The sequence below is a fragment of the Syngnathus leptorhynchus genome, chromosome 19 (genome assembly GCF_054491065.1).
Source record: "Syngnathus leptorhynchus isolate UIUO chromosome 19, UIUO_Slep, whole genome shotgun sequence".
NCBI classification, from domain to species: domain Eukaryota; kingdom Metazoa; phylum Chordata; class Actinopteri; order Syngnathiformes; family Syngnathidae; genus Syngnathus; species Syngnathus leptorhynchus.
Window position 1 is genome coordinate 4,479,669 of NC_141213.1, and position 14,919 is coordinate 4,494,587.

The 14,919-nt window shown below is 41.6% G+C and overlaps 1 protein-coding gene across 3 annotated transcripts in view; it reads right to left on the bottom strand.

The window, feature by feature from the left end:
- kcnh2b (potassium voltage-gated channel, subfamily H (eag-related), member 2b) overlaps nt 1-14,919 on the bottom strand; it is an 80,486-nt gene that overhangs the window by 4,693 nt on the left and 60,874 nt on the right. For 2 of the 3 annotated variants that reach the window (XM_085938728.1, XM_085938727.1), the window contains 11 exons: nt 4,465-4,644; nt 4,273-4,376; nt 4,064-4,202; nt 3,280-3,434; nt 3,031-3,125; nt 2,820-2,960; nt 2,543-2,742; nt 2,353-2,409; nt 512-764; nt 181-374; nt 4-106 (listed from right to left, as the gene is read on the bottom strand). In XM_085938728.1, the coding sequence (XP_085794854.1) occupies nt 4-106; nt 181-374; nt 512-764; nt 2,353-2,409; nt 2,543-2,742; nt 2,820-2,960; nt 3,031-3,125; nt 3,280-3,434; nt 4,064-4,202; nt 4,273-4,376; nt 4,465-4,644 (1,621 nt within the window). The remainder of the gene's footprint in view (nt 1-3; nt 107-180; nt 375-511; nt 765-2,352; nt 2,410-2,542; nt 2,743-2,819; nt 2,961-3,030; nt 3,126-3,279; nt 3,435-4,063; nt 4,203-4,272; nt 4,377-4,464; nt 4,645-14,919) is intronic. The other variant, XM_085938729.1, reaches the window with a different exon arrangement.

Genomic DNA, 14,919 nt, shown 5'->3' on the forward strand with positions numbered 1-14,919 from the left:
TACCCTTCTCTGTGCGTCGTCTGAATGACAATTTCCGTCTACGCAGTTTGTTGAACCCCCCACATTTTGATTCATCACTGCTCGGAGATCCTGGGATCATGTTGGTCTGAAAAACAACATCATATGAACAATATAAATCACAATTTTTTTGTATTATTATGATAACAGTAATATACTCACATCACGGAGGTTGAAGGTAATTTCCAGGTTGTTCCAGAAATGTTCCGCAAATTCAGGATACATGTCCAGCACCTCTAGAACATCTTCTCTGAAGATTTTGTGAAGGTCGCAGTAGGTTAGAGCCCGCACGTCTGCATTGGATTTACCCGGTCGGGCGTACAGGTTGATGGGTTCACCGAAGATGTCGTTCTTTCCTGATCATAATAATAAGCAGAAATGCAACTTGTTGACATGAACTTTTATCAGATAACCAGCAGAGGGCGTTATCAATCAATATATTAGTGTTGCTAGATATAATTCCTATTCCTTGAAAGAAAAAGGGCCTATTTACCTAATATGGCAACCACCACATCCCCTCTTAATATCTCAATGGATCCTCTGGATATAAAGTAGATTGCAGTGAGGACGTCCCCGGCGTGGACCAGCGTGTCACCCGGGGGTGCGTGGGTGGTCTTAAACTTCATGGCCAAGGCCCTGAGGCAGCCCTTGGTGGAGCCTTTAAAAGCCTTACAGTTCTGCAGCAACGTCCGGTTGAGATGGAGACAGATGTCCGCCTGGAGACACTCCGGGAAACCTTTTAACACCTGAGGGGATAGGTTGCCGGGAATGGAGGGGATGGGCAAAGAGGACAAGATCCAGAGGCCGAGATAAATGGAGGGAGGAAGACGGATTAGGAGGGTGAGGAAATAAAAAGAGAGGTGGGTGAAAAGACGGTAAGGGAATGGGAAAGAAGGAAGGGTTAGAAATACAGCGGTTGAATAGGAGGAGGGTTAAATCAGAATGGATGGGTGTCATTCAAAACCTGCAGCTTGTTTTTGATGGCCTTCTATGCCACTATTACCTGGGAGCTGTTTTATTTTGGGAATCTTAATTATTGGTCAACGACACCCAGCAAACAGTGTTGAGAAAACTGGAACTTTTTGGAGGTTTGTACTCTCCAGAGTCAGTCTCAGTCTACTTTCAAGGCGTCAGCGGTTTGTGAGCTTTAACAGTGCATGTCCATTGTTTTGCAGCAAAATTAAACTGTGGAAGTTGTTGTGAATCTTTCAGCAAGAACAAAGTGAGCAGGCCCGTAGAGTGTTATTATTGTGAAGAATAGATGCAATTTTAATGAGTTTGCAGGAAGCCTAAGGGGGGGGCCCCGGACCTTTTAACTGGAAATTCTGGGCCACTCATAACTCTGACTGACTGCACGGAGCACAAGTGTGCATTTAACAACGGCACGACTACATCCATCCCTCCCTTGCTATTATTCTCCCTCCATCTTATCATTTCCAACATTCTCTCTTTCGCCATTTTGTCATGCGTTACTATGGGTAATGATTTATATTCATTTATATATCTATATAATATTTTATTTCTCACCGAGGAATGAAAAACTGTCAAGAACAAACAAAAGGGGGTCTTCTCGACGCAGTCATAACAAGCATTAGTGTAAACATTCCCTAATCCAAACTGCTCATTTCGGAGCTCAGAATAAAGTGAAGTAATGATCCGCTGGAGCCTCATCAGACCATCACTTGAATGTCTTACTTATTCTACAAATTAAATACAGTATTGTGTTAGAACTACAGCCCAGACATGATGGTTATATTTTTTTCCTCGAAGAACATTATCATTAAGCCTTGATGAGCTCTATTGAAAGATGACAAGTGCTCCTTTTAATTTGAACAAACACCAAAAAAAAAAAACCCCGTACCTGAAAAAAAGAGTTCACAATTAATCGAGTCTTTGACGTGACGGTCATAAAGACGACGTCCACTGACTCAAGCCGAATATCCCCGCGTCAGCGCGACCGAACTGTGTGACATGTTTATGATTGCCGTTGTTGCGCTGGTGTGTCTGCGTGTCACATCCGCGTCAAAGCAATCTCGCCGGTGGTATTGATGCAGACGAGGTCAGCCGAGATGCCACCTCCCGTTGGCTGTGACTAACGGTTCAGGAAGAGGTCACTTTGTAACTTCATCAAAAACCTCTTGACGGGTGTGATTCATTTGTCTGACATTATACCGCCTTTGTGGTCAGCACAATTGAATGACTTGATCACCAGTCATGCATGTGCCCCCCCCCCCACCTCCCTAATATGTGTGGCTGCATGACAAACAGAGCACATACTCGCCTTCATATATGAGCTTGAGAGGGGAGTGTGTGTGTGCTATTTATAATACTCACATCATTCCTATTTTCTTTGATGGTGTCGGACCATGCATGCTGAGACTTCCAATCATCCTATTAATGTACAACGCAAGCTCAAAATACTACTCTAGCCTGGTAGGGTGTATTCACGCGGAACACGCACTCAATTTGATGCTCGGCGTAAACACGCAGCAATTGGGTACACACGTAAATGGCCAATACTCACAGCGTTCATGTCGATGCCGTTGGTGTAGGACCAGGCGTGTTGGAAATACTCCTCCAGCCTTTGCCTGAGCGGGTTGGGGATCTGGTGGAAGCGGATGAACTCCCTGACTCGAAGCATTTGGGTGTGGTAGCGGGCCGTTCCGGAGTATAGCCGCTGGATGATGGCCGAGACGTTCCCAAAGATGCTGGCGTACATTAGCGCTGTTTGGGGGGAAAAAAAAAAAGAGTGGTGAGCTAAACCCTTCAGCGCATACGATATTTTGAAAAAAACAACTTACATCCGATGAGCATGACACAGATGGAGAAAATCTTCTCCGAGTTGGTGTTTGGAGAGACGTTTCCAAAACCAACACTGGTCAGACTGCTGAAGGTGAAGTACAGGGCTGTCACGTACTTGTCTTTAATAGAAGGTCCCGTTCCTGGTCAAGCATAAAGGTTACAAAAACTGCAATATTTGGTCTTTGTCATACTAAATAATATTGGCAATACCTGGCATAGAGTCGTTGTATTGTTTTCCCAGTTGGTCCCCGAGTGTATGGAGCCACCCAATGGAGCCGTTTCGTTCCACATTGCCGATGGCGTACCTGGGGATTAGAATCTTGGATTAGTCGTGCCGCTCTCCAACAATCATCTTTATTTTATGAGCACAGATTTGTCACTGAACACGATTTCAGGTCAAGTTTAATATCATCGATTTTCCGATATATGCAAATTTTCGACACGTGACAGATATTGTACCAGATGCAGGCCAGCCAGTGTGCGATGAGGGCAAAGGTGCACATGAGGAGGAAGAGGACAGCCGCACCGTATTCCGAGTAGCGGTCCAGTTTTCGTGCTACGCGGACCAATCGGAGGAGACGAGCCGTTTTCAGCAGGCCAATTAGAGTGGTGGTCTGATGAGAGAGAAAGAGAAATGTTTTTTGAGGAGTAGCTCTGATTTTAGGGACAGCATATTAGAACACACACACACACACACACACACACACACACACACACACACACACACACACACACACACACACACACACACACACACACACACACACACACACACACACACGGTAAGTAATAGCCGTCTGCCGAGAATAATCTGCAATTTCTTGGCTCACTGGTTTTTTTCTAGGCAACATCAATGAAATGAACCTCCCAGGCACCATTAGAATGTCGGGGAGTTTCTACATGTAGAACTTTTCTTTTTTTTTTTCTCCCTCCGCCATAAAATTGCAATAAATAAGATAAATAGCAATATTGAAACGTATTCAGATGTCATTACAGAGAGATCAAGTAGCACTCAGAATAACCCCCGGGCCGAGTTGCGCTGGCGAGTGAATCAATCATCCTTGGCCTCAATGGATCGCTCGCTTCCTGACTTTCGGTTCGCCACTTCCATTTCTTGCTCCAGTCCACCATATTATGATGGAGGGTAAAATAATTGCCCCCCCCCATATAAACAATATCACATGATCACTCATTCATGCTATTATTATCATTGGAAAAATAAATATTTTTTAATACGCCTTACCTCTTCCCCACTCCGATAAATCAGAAGGTCGAAAGGAATGGCGGCCACCATGTCAATCAGGAACCAGCCTTTAAAGTAGTGCACGGCAATTCGCAACGGATGGCTCACCACCTCATCGTTGGAGTTCACATACGTCGTCCTGAGAGAAGAAAGCAGATATTGGCAATAGTTATTTCAATCCTTCACATATCACATTGTATACTCCATACCTGAAGTTGATGAGGATGTCGATAATAAACATGATGTCCACGATGAGATCCACCACATTGAGAGGCGAGCAGGAATAACCGCAGCGCTGCATGGCTGCTTCTTCCTGAGATGAAACGAGAATATCAGAAAATATCTAAAATTAGAGGATGGATGTGCACTATGTCCAATGGAGGTTCATTTCCATCACACACCTGGTCATTTAAAAGGAAAGCAGCTGAGTAAGGTGTCAAGATGGCGGTATAGATGACCAGTAGCAGGATGAGCCAATCCCACACCGCCTTGAAGGGACTGTAGTGCAACACTGTCCAGCTGTGGATGCGAGGAGCCTGGAGCTTGTACTCTGGTAAAACATCTGCACCCAGCGAGAGCACCTGGAAGAAAGGGAGCGAAGACAATGACTACAAGTTCAATTAAGAACAATTGGGACAGAAAAGTCTTTGTTAGGTAGGGCTGGTGTGACATTTTGACAAAAAGCTCCTCTTTTCCAAACCACAGTGTTGGTGAGATGACTTCATGACACTGAGACAATGCGTATTCAACAAAATGTTCCTCATGTGGTTTCTGGGCACATCATAATCTCATAATCATTATATCATATTGAAAAATATTCAAAGGCCACTTTCCCTTATCATCTTTTGTCCTTCTTATGTCGATGGCACACCACAGACTTTTTAGGCAAGCTTAAATCAGTTCTTTAATGTTCTTCAGCTGTCTGTTCAATAAAGATGATATATTTGGAAAGTCACCCCTCGTCACGCTGTTGGTAGTGTATGGAGGAGAATCCCCTGTGCACTGAAACATTTTTCAAATCATCTTTGACACTTGACCCTGAAGTTGATGGGATTTATTTCGTCTTCATCAACAAGTCTGGCCAATCAGAGAAGCCTCGATTGCCAGGATGTGCTCATCTTAGAGGGTCGTTAAAAATGGATTCAATTAGACGCGTGACTATAATTCATGTCCCGTTTTCATGTTATGCTGTCAATGCCGACCAAAAATTACATGAAGGCAAAATTGGAATTCCATCATCCATTCATCTTGAATACTTGTCCTGATTAGGGTTGCAGGTGAATTGGAGCTTATCTCACTGTCTCACGTAAGAGGAAATTGGCTTTAAAAAAAAAAATCAAACTTCTGATCATGTACCTAATAAGATGACCTCAGCTAACCTCAATTGACCTCTGTCATCCAGAGTCAGACACAAATAACAAACACATTAAAAAATGTGTCAAGATCATTTAATAATAATTGGGAAACAATACCTGAGTTTGAGGAGGCTAATTTAATAAAGACACCTCAATAAAAAAAAATAAAAAAAAGACCACCTTTCATCAGATTTTCATTTGTTCTGACAAGTCATCAGACAACCCCAAATAACAAGATTACACTTTTAAAAAAAATGTTCTCAAACTTGAGAGCACTTAAATTTGACGTCTAAAAAGAAGTACCTGACAAAAAGGAGCGAGCAGAGCCGAATGACCCAAGAGCACCTATCTGTTCAGCGATTTGTAGTCGCATGGGGTCTTTTATTAAACATGACAGTCTGCTCTGCTCAAGTGTGAGTGCATCACAAAGGGAATAGAAGACGAATGCCGATGAGGTAAACGCTAGCTGCTGCCGAGCATAAAAAGTCTACACACCCTGTTCTGGCAAAGATGTGGCATCATTTCCAAAACAACATGCTAGTGTCAATAAAGTGACAGAATCCGTTGCTCTTTCACGTGGCCTGTTTTGATGAGGTTTCCTTTGAAACACCCAATATAACGCTCTGCCTCGAAAGCCTCCGCAAACATGGTCAATATTTCAAAAATAGAAACTAGTCAATAATTTATAGTCAAACAGCACTCCTCGTTTGAGCCTCCACTCACTATTACAAAAAAAATAAAAAATCCGTCCTGGCAAGAAGCACATCAAATTTTCAGAAGGCGTCAAATTCAATTTCTACTGTAAATAGTGAACCTTATTTTAGGAGCAATTCAACTCATAAGTTTGATATCCATTTAATAATGCAATATTCCATTATGTCTGTTTGATATCATAAAGCCCATATGTTGACTGCAGAGGGTTTAAATTGACCAACAGCACACAAAACAAGACACGAAGGTCAAATACAGATATTTCTAACTTTAAACACATCCAGTCTTGGAATTAAAATGATGGGCTGAGATATCCGAAGCATCATAATAAAAAGTATACCTGATTTAAAAAGCTGACAAATGTATCTAGATGATTTTATTTTGTGCAACCACTTGATGAAATAAAATTGAATAAATTCAAGAAATGTAAATGAGACAAGAAAAATTGTCTTTCTTGGGTGGCATGCACTCCGTTCCTGTCCTGGAAAATGACATCATCCAAATCTTTATCACTCACTGTCTCATTAAAGTCCTTTAATTAGATGAAAACTTTTCCCAACCTTATCTCCTATAACCTTTATCTCAAAATTCATTCCTGAAATGGAATGACCAGCTTCTGAAAATCAGTTTCTAAACTATAAGGATGAATCGGAAGGTCACAGTTAGATTCCGAGTAACGTACATCTCAAGTAAAGCCAAACTAACTAATAACATCAATCTATTTTCTAGACAGCACAGCCTGTTGGAGGTCTCATGGAGCTGGATGAAGCCTTTCCCAGTTGACTTTGAGTGAAAGGCGGATGACACAATGGCCTGGTCTTCCATCCATCACAGTGCACAAACAGAATGAGACAATTCATTCTCACATTCACCGACACTGAGTGGCAACTGAAACCAATCAGTGAGAACAACTTCCAAAAAAAACCCCAACAACCTAAAACCTTAAAAAAAAAAAACGACGTCACGTTCAATTAGTATTTTAGAGAGCGAGCGAGAGAGAGAGACAAAGCAAAAGCGTGAGTGTGTGAGCATGCACTTTAATCTGCCTGCCACCTCAATTGCCTTTGTGGCTGACCTTTTTCTCGCCCGGCCCCGACAGTTCTCTTGAAGGCATAACAAAGGAACACATTTCCTCGGCCTTGTTGCCTCTAACTCACCACCCTTTTCCAATTCTCTCTACAGATGTATGTTTTTCTTCTCCGTCTTGCTCACCGTACTGAATCCAAATCTCTTTTTTCCCTTACCTCATATTTTTACCCCTTACTGAGCCTCTCTCTCTCTCTCTTTCTAAATCTCCATGATAGCAAGGCTTGAAATATTAAAGCTGCAGTGAAACACTAATAACTGCTGTAAGGGCCACTGACATCATGTGGAGGCTGCTGACACGCTCACACCCAAAGTGTTAATCTACACAACACAGAGACCTCCGAGTCAAACTTCCATCATAAATCTTTAATCTCCTCTCACTCTCTTGCAGAATCAAATATTCAACCTAGTTAAAAAAAAACAAAAAAAACTAGAAAGAGGATTTTTGTCATCACACTTTTTTGTGGATTGAGATTTTTGGCCGTGTGAAATTGCATTCACGTCTCCATTTGCAGTGTACACTTGGTGCAATATTGATGAGACTTGATGAGCTATGGCTTCGGTTCGCAGGGCTTTTAAAAAAAAAAAAAAGGGAGCCGCGTGTGATCAGGGGGATGCCATCATGCATTAACATTCAAACGATGGAATCAGGCCACTTGAATCAAAGAGGCAGCTAGCTGTGTGGAGCCTACAGAGGAACATACAGAAGATGTTAGTCTTAATGTGTTCCCTTACTGCTTCGTGCCCTCTTGGCGGTAATATTCCTTAACATCCAAAATCGTTTCTGTCATTTAATCAAAATGATAATATCATTCGCAGCTGACTTGAAATATCAATCCTATCTCTGCAAAAAAAAAAAAAAAAATCCTACAGTTTGTGGGGCAGACTCATGCAGCTGCATTCACTGAATCTCATCATCTTCCTTCATAATGCCGCATGGCGATCGGAACATGAGTCATCTGCAAACGGACCGTTAGATTGGAATCAAAATGCTGAAAACTCTTCTTGCAAGTGTGTCGTTCATACTGTCGAGGAATTTCGCCAAGTCAGCAAAACCACTCTGATTTGATATTACTGTAAAATGACTATTCATCAATTTTCTATCCTTCATTTGAGCCCTTGAGCAGACTGGCGAGGGAAAAACTACTCCACACAACAAGCTAGTCAGTCAGAATAATCTTTTACAATTTTTTTTTTCAAATAGATGCTTCACTGTCTTATAATAATGAAGTGAGCATTTTTTTTTTTTGCCGTTACCATGGTGAACCTTGTTCATCTACTTAAAAGTATTGATGGACTAGCCTGGACATTATTCACCATATACTTTGTAGTATAATATATAACAAGATGGATAATAGTAGGCTCATAAAATAAAATCTTTTTTCACATGTGTGGATGTTTCTGGTTTACAACCATTTGTTTTGTTTTGTGAGGGTGGATTTTAATTGCCTCTAAAAGAACAAGGAGAGAAGACATTTCATACAATGGTTGTGTCCTATTTTGAGGTTTGCCAAACTGTTGCATAACTTTAAACAGTGGAAGCAGGTACATTTAAAGCTGAGGGGGCTTTCAGGTGTCATACAGGGCCTGTCTGAAAGCTGTGTGGGAGGAACAGAGGAGAAGAGCGAAAAGAAGAAAGCAGTAGAGACTGAGCCAAAACTGGTGATATGAAGTGCTAGTCAGCATCACGACTACAACCCGTGCATACAGCAGAAAAATAGGATTCTTATTTCACGGCTGATCTTTGACTCGCAGACAGGAAGCATCAACCTTGCTTTTGTTTGTACTGAATTGAAACTTTCCTTGTCATCATTTGAAACTTTTTTTGTCAGACCTATATGAGCAAAATTGACGCCAGTATTCGTAAATAATAAAATCAAAATCTCAAGTCATACTGTAATGGTAATTTCATCCGAAATTTCAGTTAACCCTTTTAAACTAAAATCTAACACTGTTAGTTCACTATCCTGCTGCAGCTCCCGTTTCTAAAAAAACAACAAATATAGGACAGTGGCTTCTCATATATGGCCCCTATGTCCTGCTGGTGAAGATGACGTGATCAAAAGTGACTCGATACGGCCGGGAGAAACTGCAGGGAAGAAACCAACACGAGCAAGAACGCAGGGGCCAATATCAGCGCTTGAACCAAAAGAGATCCAAAGCGTTCCAAGTCATGCTTTACACCAGCCTACTGTATGTGTTTTGCTTATTTTTCTTTAGTCATAAACCCGACAGATGGGCTGCCTCCACTATCCAACTCTTATATTTTCAACACCATAGAAAAAAAAAAGACTGCAGCTACAGAGAAAAGAAACAAGAAGCATTTTTTAATGCGTATTGATCACATCTAAATCTAAAAAAAAAAAAAATCACTTTTTGATCGACTCACTTTTGGTTATAATGAGTGCAGAGAATGCACAAGACTATTTTTCACATCCCATCAAAACCTCTTCAATCAAAGCAAGTCGAATTTCCTGGTTCTCCCCCGATGCCCTTCTCTATCTCACCTCTCTCGATTCGGTGGGCAGACGCGATGGGCGCTCTCTCGCCTCCCACCCACGGCGACAAGAAATTGGCAGGCCGGGCGGGCGCGGCATTACAGCGGGCGGGCAGCAGGAACTTGGGCGCTGATCTCCGGCGAGGGCTTTAGCGAAGGTCGACTGGCGCAGGAAGATGTTGAGGAGCTTGAGCAGCAATGGTAGGACCATGGTCCTCAGCGGCGACTCACCGGGGTTGGGGTCAGGGTCAGGGCCGCCCACCCTCCCCAGAGCATCCGTGTCCGCTGGCTGTTTCGACCCTCGCCAATGCTTTACTAAGTGGTCCCGCAACACCAAGGAGGTCACACTACCATGGCCGCCGTGGAAAAATCATCATGCCTGATGGCACTTGTCATATGGAAGAGTCTCCAGCCTTCATCCTGGAAAAAGTCCTCTTTCCCCTGGTTGGCATCTTCCCTCTCATACTTTCTCCAAAATGCACTTCAGTCTGCTTCCCTTTTGCAGACCTCCAAAGAGACCCCAGCTGGCTTTCAAGTCCTGATCAACCCACCGCTGTCGTCACCTCTCATTGAGTTTCTTCGACTGTCTTCCACCCACAGCGTGACTGCTGATGGCTGCTTGGTTGTTAACTCAATAAATCAGCATGCAACAGAGAAGAGGAGGAGGATGAGGAGGAGGTGGAGGAAGGAAGTAAAAAGAAAGAAAGAAAGAAAAAAAAAAACGGAAGATGGCAGCATGAGAGTTATTTCCCATTAGTTGGAGATGAAGCCAGGATGCTGTTCTGCTGCTGTGGGTAATACCGTTATACCGCTGGTGTGGTGAGAGAGCGGTGGAGTGAGAAAATCAAGGGAGGAGAGCGAGGAAATAAAAATAGCATGTTTTGCCAAGTCATTTACAATAAAACTAGCTATAAAGCACAACACTGTAGTCTAGTAGTTAATCATCATTTTTATTTTAGAATAAACTAAAATAACAATAATATTGATTATTGCATCTGTGTTTATATTTACATGAGATACTGAGTTATTCTTTTAACAGTGATAAATGCAAGCTAACATAATTCTATATTGCAATTAAAGGAATCCTGAGGATTGGTATTGCAAAGCAACAGACCGTCAAATGTTTTCTATTCAATCAGGAAACCTCACAGGCTCACTTCCCCAATATCTCAGCAGATATATCACTTTGAAACTGCCGTGGGCGTGCAGACAGACAGTGACATATTAGGAAGTGAAGGGGAAAAGAAAGGGCTTGCCCACTGCCAGACTGGAGTGTTTATTGGGTCAGAAATGTATTAACACATTACTGCCCAGTTCGGTCACTCTGCAAAAGCAAATGAATCAGGAAAAAAAATGGTGAATTGTGTTTGTAAAACAATTTTTCACTGATTCACTCATTCACATGTATTGATGAGAGCATTGGGGAATAATTGTGGCTTCATCAGCAGTTAAGGGGACCTGGAGGACATTCCTGCACTTTTAGTAGTCAAGCTCTTAGTCGAAACACTCCCAGTTATCGGCCAAAACATTAACGACGCAAAAAGTCGACTATTTTTAACAACACAGACCGTTCATAGAGGAAAACGGGCTCTGTCAGATTTCCATATCTGGGGATATCTTGCCAAGATACAGAGGATCAAAAGAGATGAATAAATGCACGGATAAAAAAAGAAAGCCAAGAAGAGTGACACGAGAAGGAAGACGTCATGGGTGCAGAAATTGTACAAAGGAGAACAGTGAGCATGTCACATGTCGCTACTGTACATAGATGGAACTTGGCTTGGAGAGCAGAAGAAGAAGAAGAAGAGAGGATGGAAGCTGGATCGTAAACCTCTTACGGCTAAGCTGCTCATTAAAACACGTATTGGCATCACAGCCTGAGGAAAGGAACAAAATCCTTTTGACGTTAGACTTCTTGGAATAATAATTCTATGGACTATATATGTTCTCATAGCTGTTGAATATTGTATGGTAGTTGCCGCTATGCTTAGAAGTCATTTATTGTTTTTGTGTGGCCTTTTATTACTGGCTTCGGTTATCGTTTCTAGACTTTTTACAACTCGGCCAAGCGTGCAGTAAAAGAATTCCGAGCAACGGGATATTATTGATATTATTGATTTATGGTAGTTTGGGAGATTGCATGATGAGGTTGGATTTTTATTGTACACACAAGTGAGCTGGGGTCTTTTCCATCATCAGGGAGTCAGCAGCTCCACTCCCTGGCCACCAAGTCACAGCACAACATTCTTCTTGTGTAATTGTATTTGGGGAACATGTCATTTCATGAAATCTCCTTTACAAGCCAATCATACTTGGATCATTATGGTAATAACTAGTATACAAGTACACGTCCAAAAACATTTTCATAATGTTTGTAAACAACAGACGGCAAAGTACCTTGAGATGGCAGGAAAGGGACTGATTTGCATTCATGACTCAATGGGAAAAATTATAATATACGTATGATAATAAAATACATCTTTATCATTGGTCAAACTGCAACAAACAAATATTTACACATTGAATAAACAGGCCGGTTGTAACCTGCTTGATTCTGGCGGAATTCCCGTCACATGCAAATGAACCATTGCTCATCTCAGTGTGACTCAAGTAAGACTTTGTGTTACTATGACAACCAGGGACAGACTTTGGGTATAGCTACAGCTCAAGTCTGGGAAAAAAAAAAAAAAGTGGGTGCAAAGGCATCGCAGCCTCCATGAAGACAGTAAAAAGCTTCAATTGACTTCAAACTCACTTAGGAACGACCATAAACATACATAACGATAAAGTCTGCAGGACATCTATCTCATAATCATCTTTCTAAGGGCATGTCAGTATCAGCTGAATACATTACGGTGACGGATGAACCGTGCCATAACCCGATGAAGTCGTCGTCCATCATGGTGCTTCCCAAAAAAGAATACCACCATCGTTCCCGGCACCAAAGTATATGTGAAGGGCACCTGCCTCCCTCTATCATCCTAGCTAATGACTTCACATTAAATTACATGAACTCTACACCAGTAGTTATTGAATTAAGAGGATGTAATAATTAATTCCCTGAAAAATAATTGCTAAGATGTGTCATGAGTGAAAGCAAGCGGAACTCATTGTCTTGCATTTGGTTATTGCAGCGACCCAACTTGACCTGAGTCATCTATAACGTCCAGTTTAATCTGCAATATTAGAATTGGAGTCCATACTTGATGAGCCATAGGTAAAAAATGACAGGGGAATTTCAAAAGATAGATCTCAAAGACATGCTAAATCCGTGTGTGTCACATTCCAAATGAGTCATCAATCATTTTCCCATTTCTTCTAATGACTTCTGATGACGTGTCATCACTTGGTGTTAAAGTGAAATGAGAGGGTGACAGTTGATGAATTGACCTATTTATTGATTTTTATTTCGAACCCACCTTCCATTATTTGCGAATAAAATTCAATTATCCACCGTTTGACACTATTACCCCATCTGTTGCCGAGGAAACAATTTGGTGTGAGGCAATGAGCTTTATTCAGACAAAAGTAATCCTTTGCCGCCAATTTACGGCATTATAGAGCCTATTAAGAGCGCTAATTTTTGCATTTTGAAATGCCAACCGCGAACATCCTTATCCAGTATTCAAGTACTCAATATTATTAATGACACGACAGAGTTGGTTCTTATGTTTTGTTTGTACTTCTGACACATTTCAACTATCCATCTGTCTCACTATCCATTTTGTGAACCACTTGTCCCCAGTAGCTCCACGGGTGAGAAGTATATTTTAGTTGAGAGCTTTTGTTAAAATATCAGTCCCATAAGCACATTTGCCGCAGTGTGACACGTATCTTTTAAACCATGTGGGCGGATGACTTTTCTTTTGTGTGGAATGTTTGTTCCTGGCTATCACACACTCTCATTATGTAATACGGCTAACTAAACTAAAACAGAAACAAAGTGGTCATCTCAGCTGCTTTCAGCCGTGCTCTTTTGGATGGAGTATACAAATCCAAAACAAAATAAAACTTATGACGGGCATTAAATAATGTTGAAATGAACAACTCTTTTTACGTTCATAGTTTGGTGATTCGAATTTGTCTCGATATCATTTGATATATTGATACAGGTTTGTTGAATGTGAAGATGGTGAAAACGGATTCGTCAGACAGAAATAGCATCTGTAAGTACAACTATGTATTTATCAAAACAAGGCTGTAAAATAAAATGTAATTTCTAGGGGACTCAAAATGGGTTTGTGTCTGAAAGCTTTGGTGCGTGCGGATGTGTTTGTCTGAGTAAGCAGCTATAAAAAGTACGTGAGCGCTTACAGACTGTTTGTCCAACAAGAGGAAAAGCTCACGCTTTTGCACAGAGCAGAATCAGATCATTTTTCTCACTTCACTCTGTGCTGCTGGGTAAAAACAAAACATACAGACAGCAGAAGCACATAGATTTCAATTTTCTAATAAGAAAAAAAAAAAAAAACCAAACAATCAATTGCCATTTTTCTGCCAAGGCTACTGAGATGAGTTGAGGAGCTTCTTTTGAACAAAGGTTGTGCTTTGCCGCCATCGTGTGGGCTTTCCTCTCCACTGTAATATCAACTACACCAAATCGATCCTGTATGTCCATATCTGTCCATATTTCTACACAAAATGAAACGACTCATCAGTAAAAGCAAGAGATGTTAAAAGCAGCCGCTACTTTTAAACGCCACCATTTTTAGAAACAGGCAGTGCGAGGCAGCAAGAATGAGCAATGAGCTGTGAAAAGAATAGGAAGGGAGAGCCCATTCATTTCCCTTCCTCTACTTGTTACAATGACAGAAGACTAGTCGTGACTTCTATGTAATCATTAATAAAACAATGCATGCTCCTTTTGACCCCTCATAGCCACATTCATCTAGACAAAGATACATTTGGCATGTGGGGCAATTATGGTTTGTTTGCGTACATCTCTGTCTGTCTGAGCGCGAGAGAGTGAGCCAGTGTGAACGGGTCATCACGATCTGCACAGTGTGGGAGGCGGTGAGGCTGGTTAGATTCTGAATGGGTCTTGACCGCTATCACAGGAAATTGTGTTTAGCGTTAAGTTCCGACAATCGGGTATGCTTAGCATTAGGACTTTTTGTGTGTAGGTGTGTTAAAACACCTTTCCTTGTTCCCATTATCACCTCTGTCATCTGAGCCCCGATGTTCGTTAAGCCACGCGGGAAAAAAAA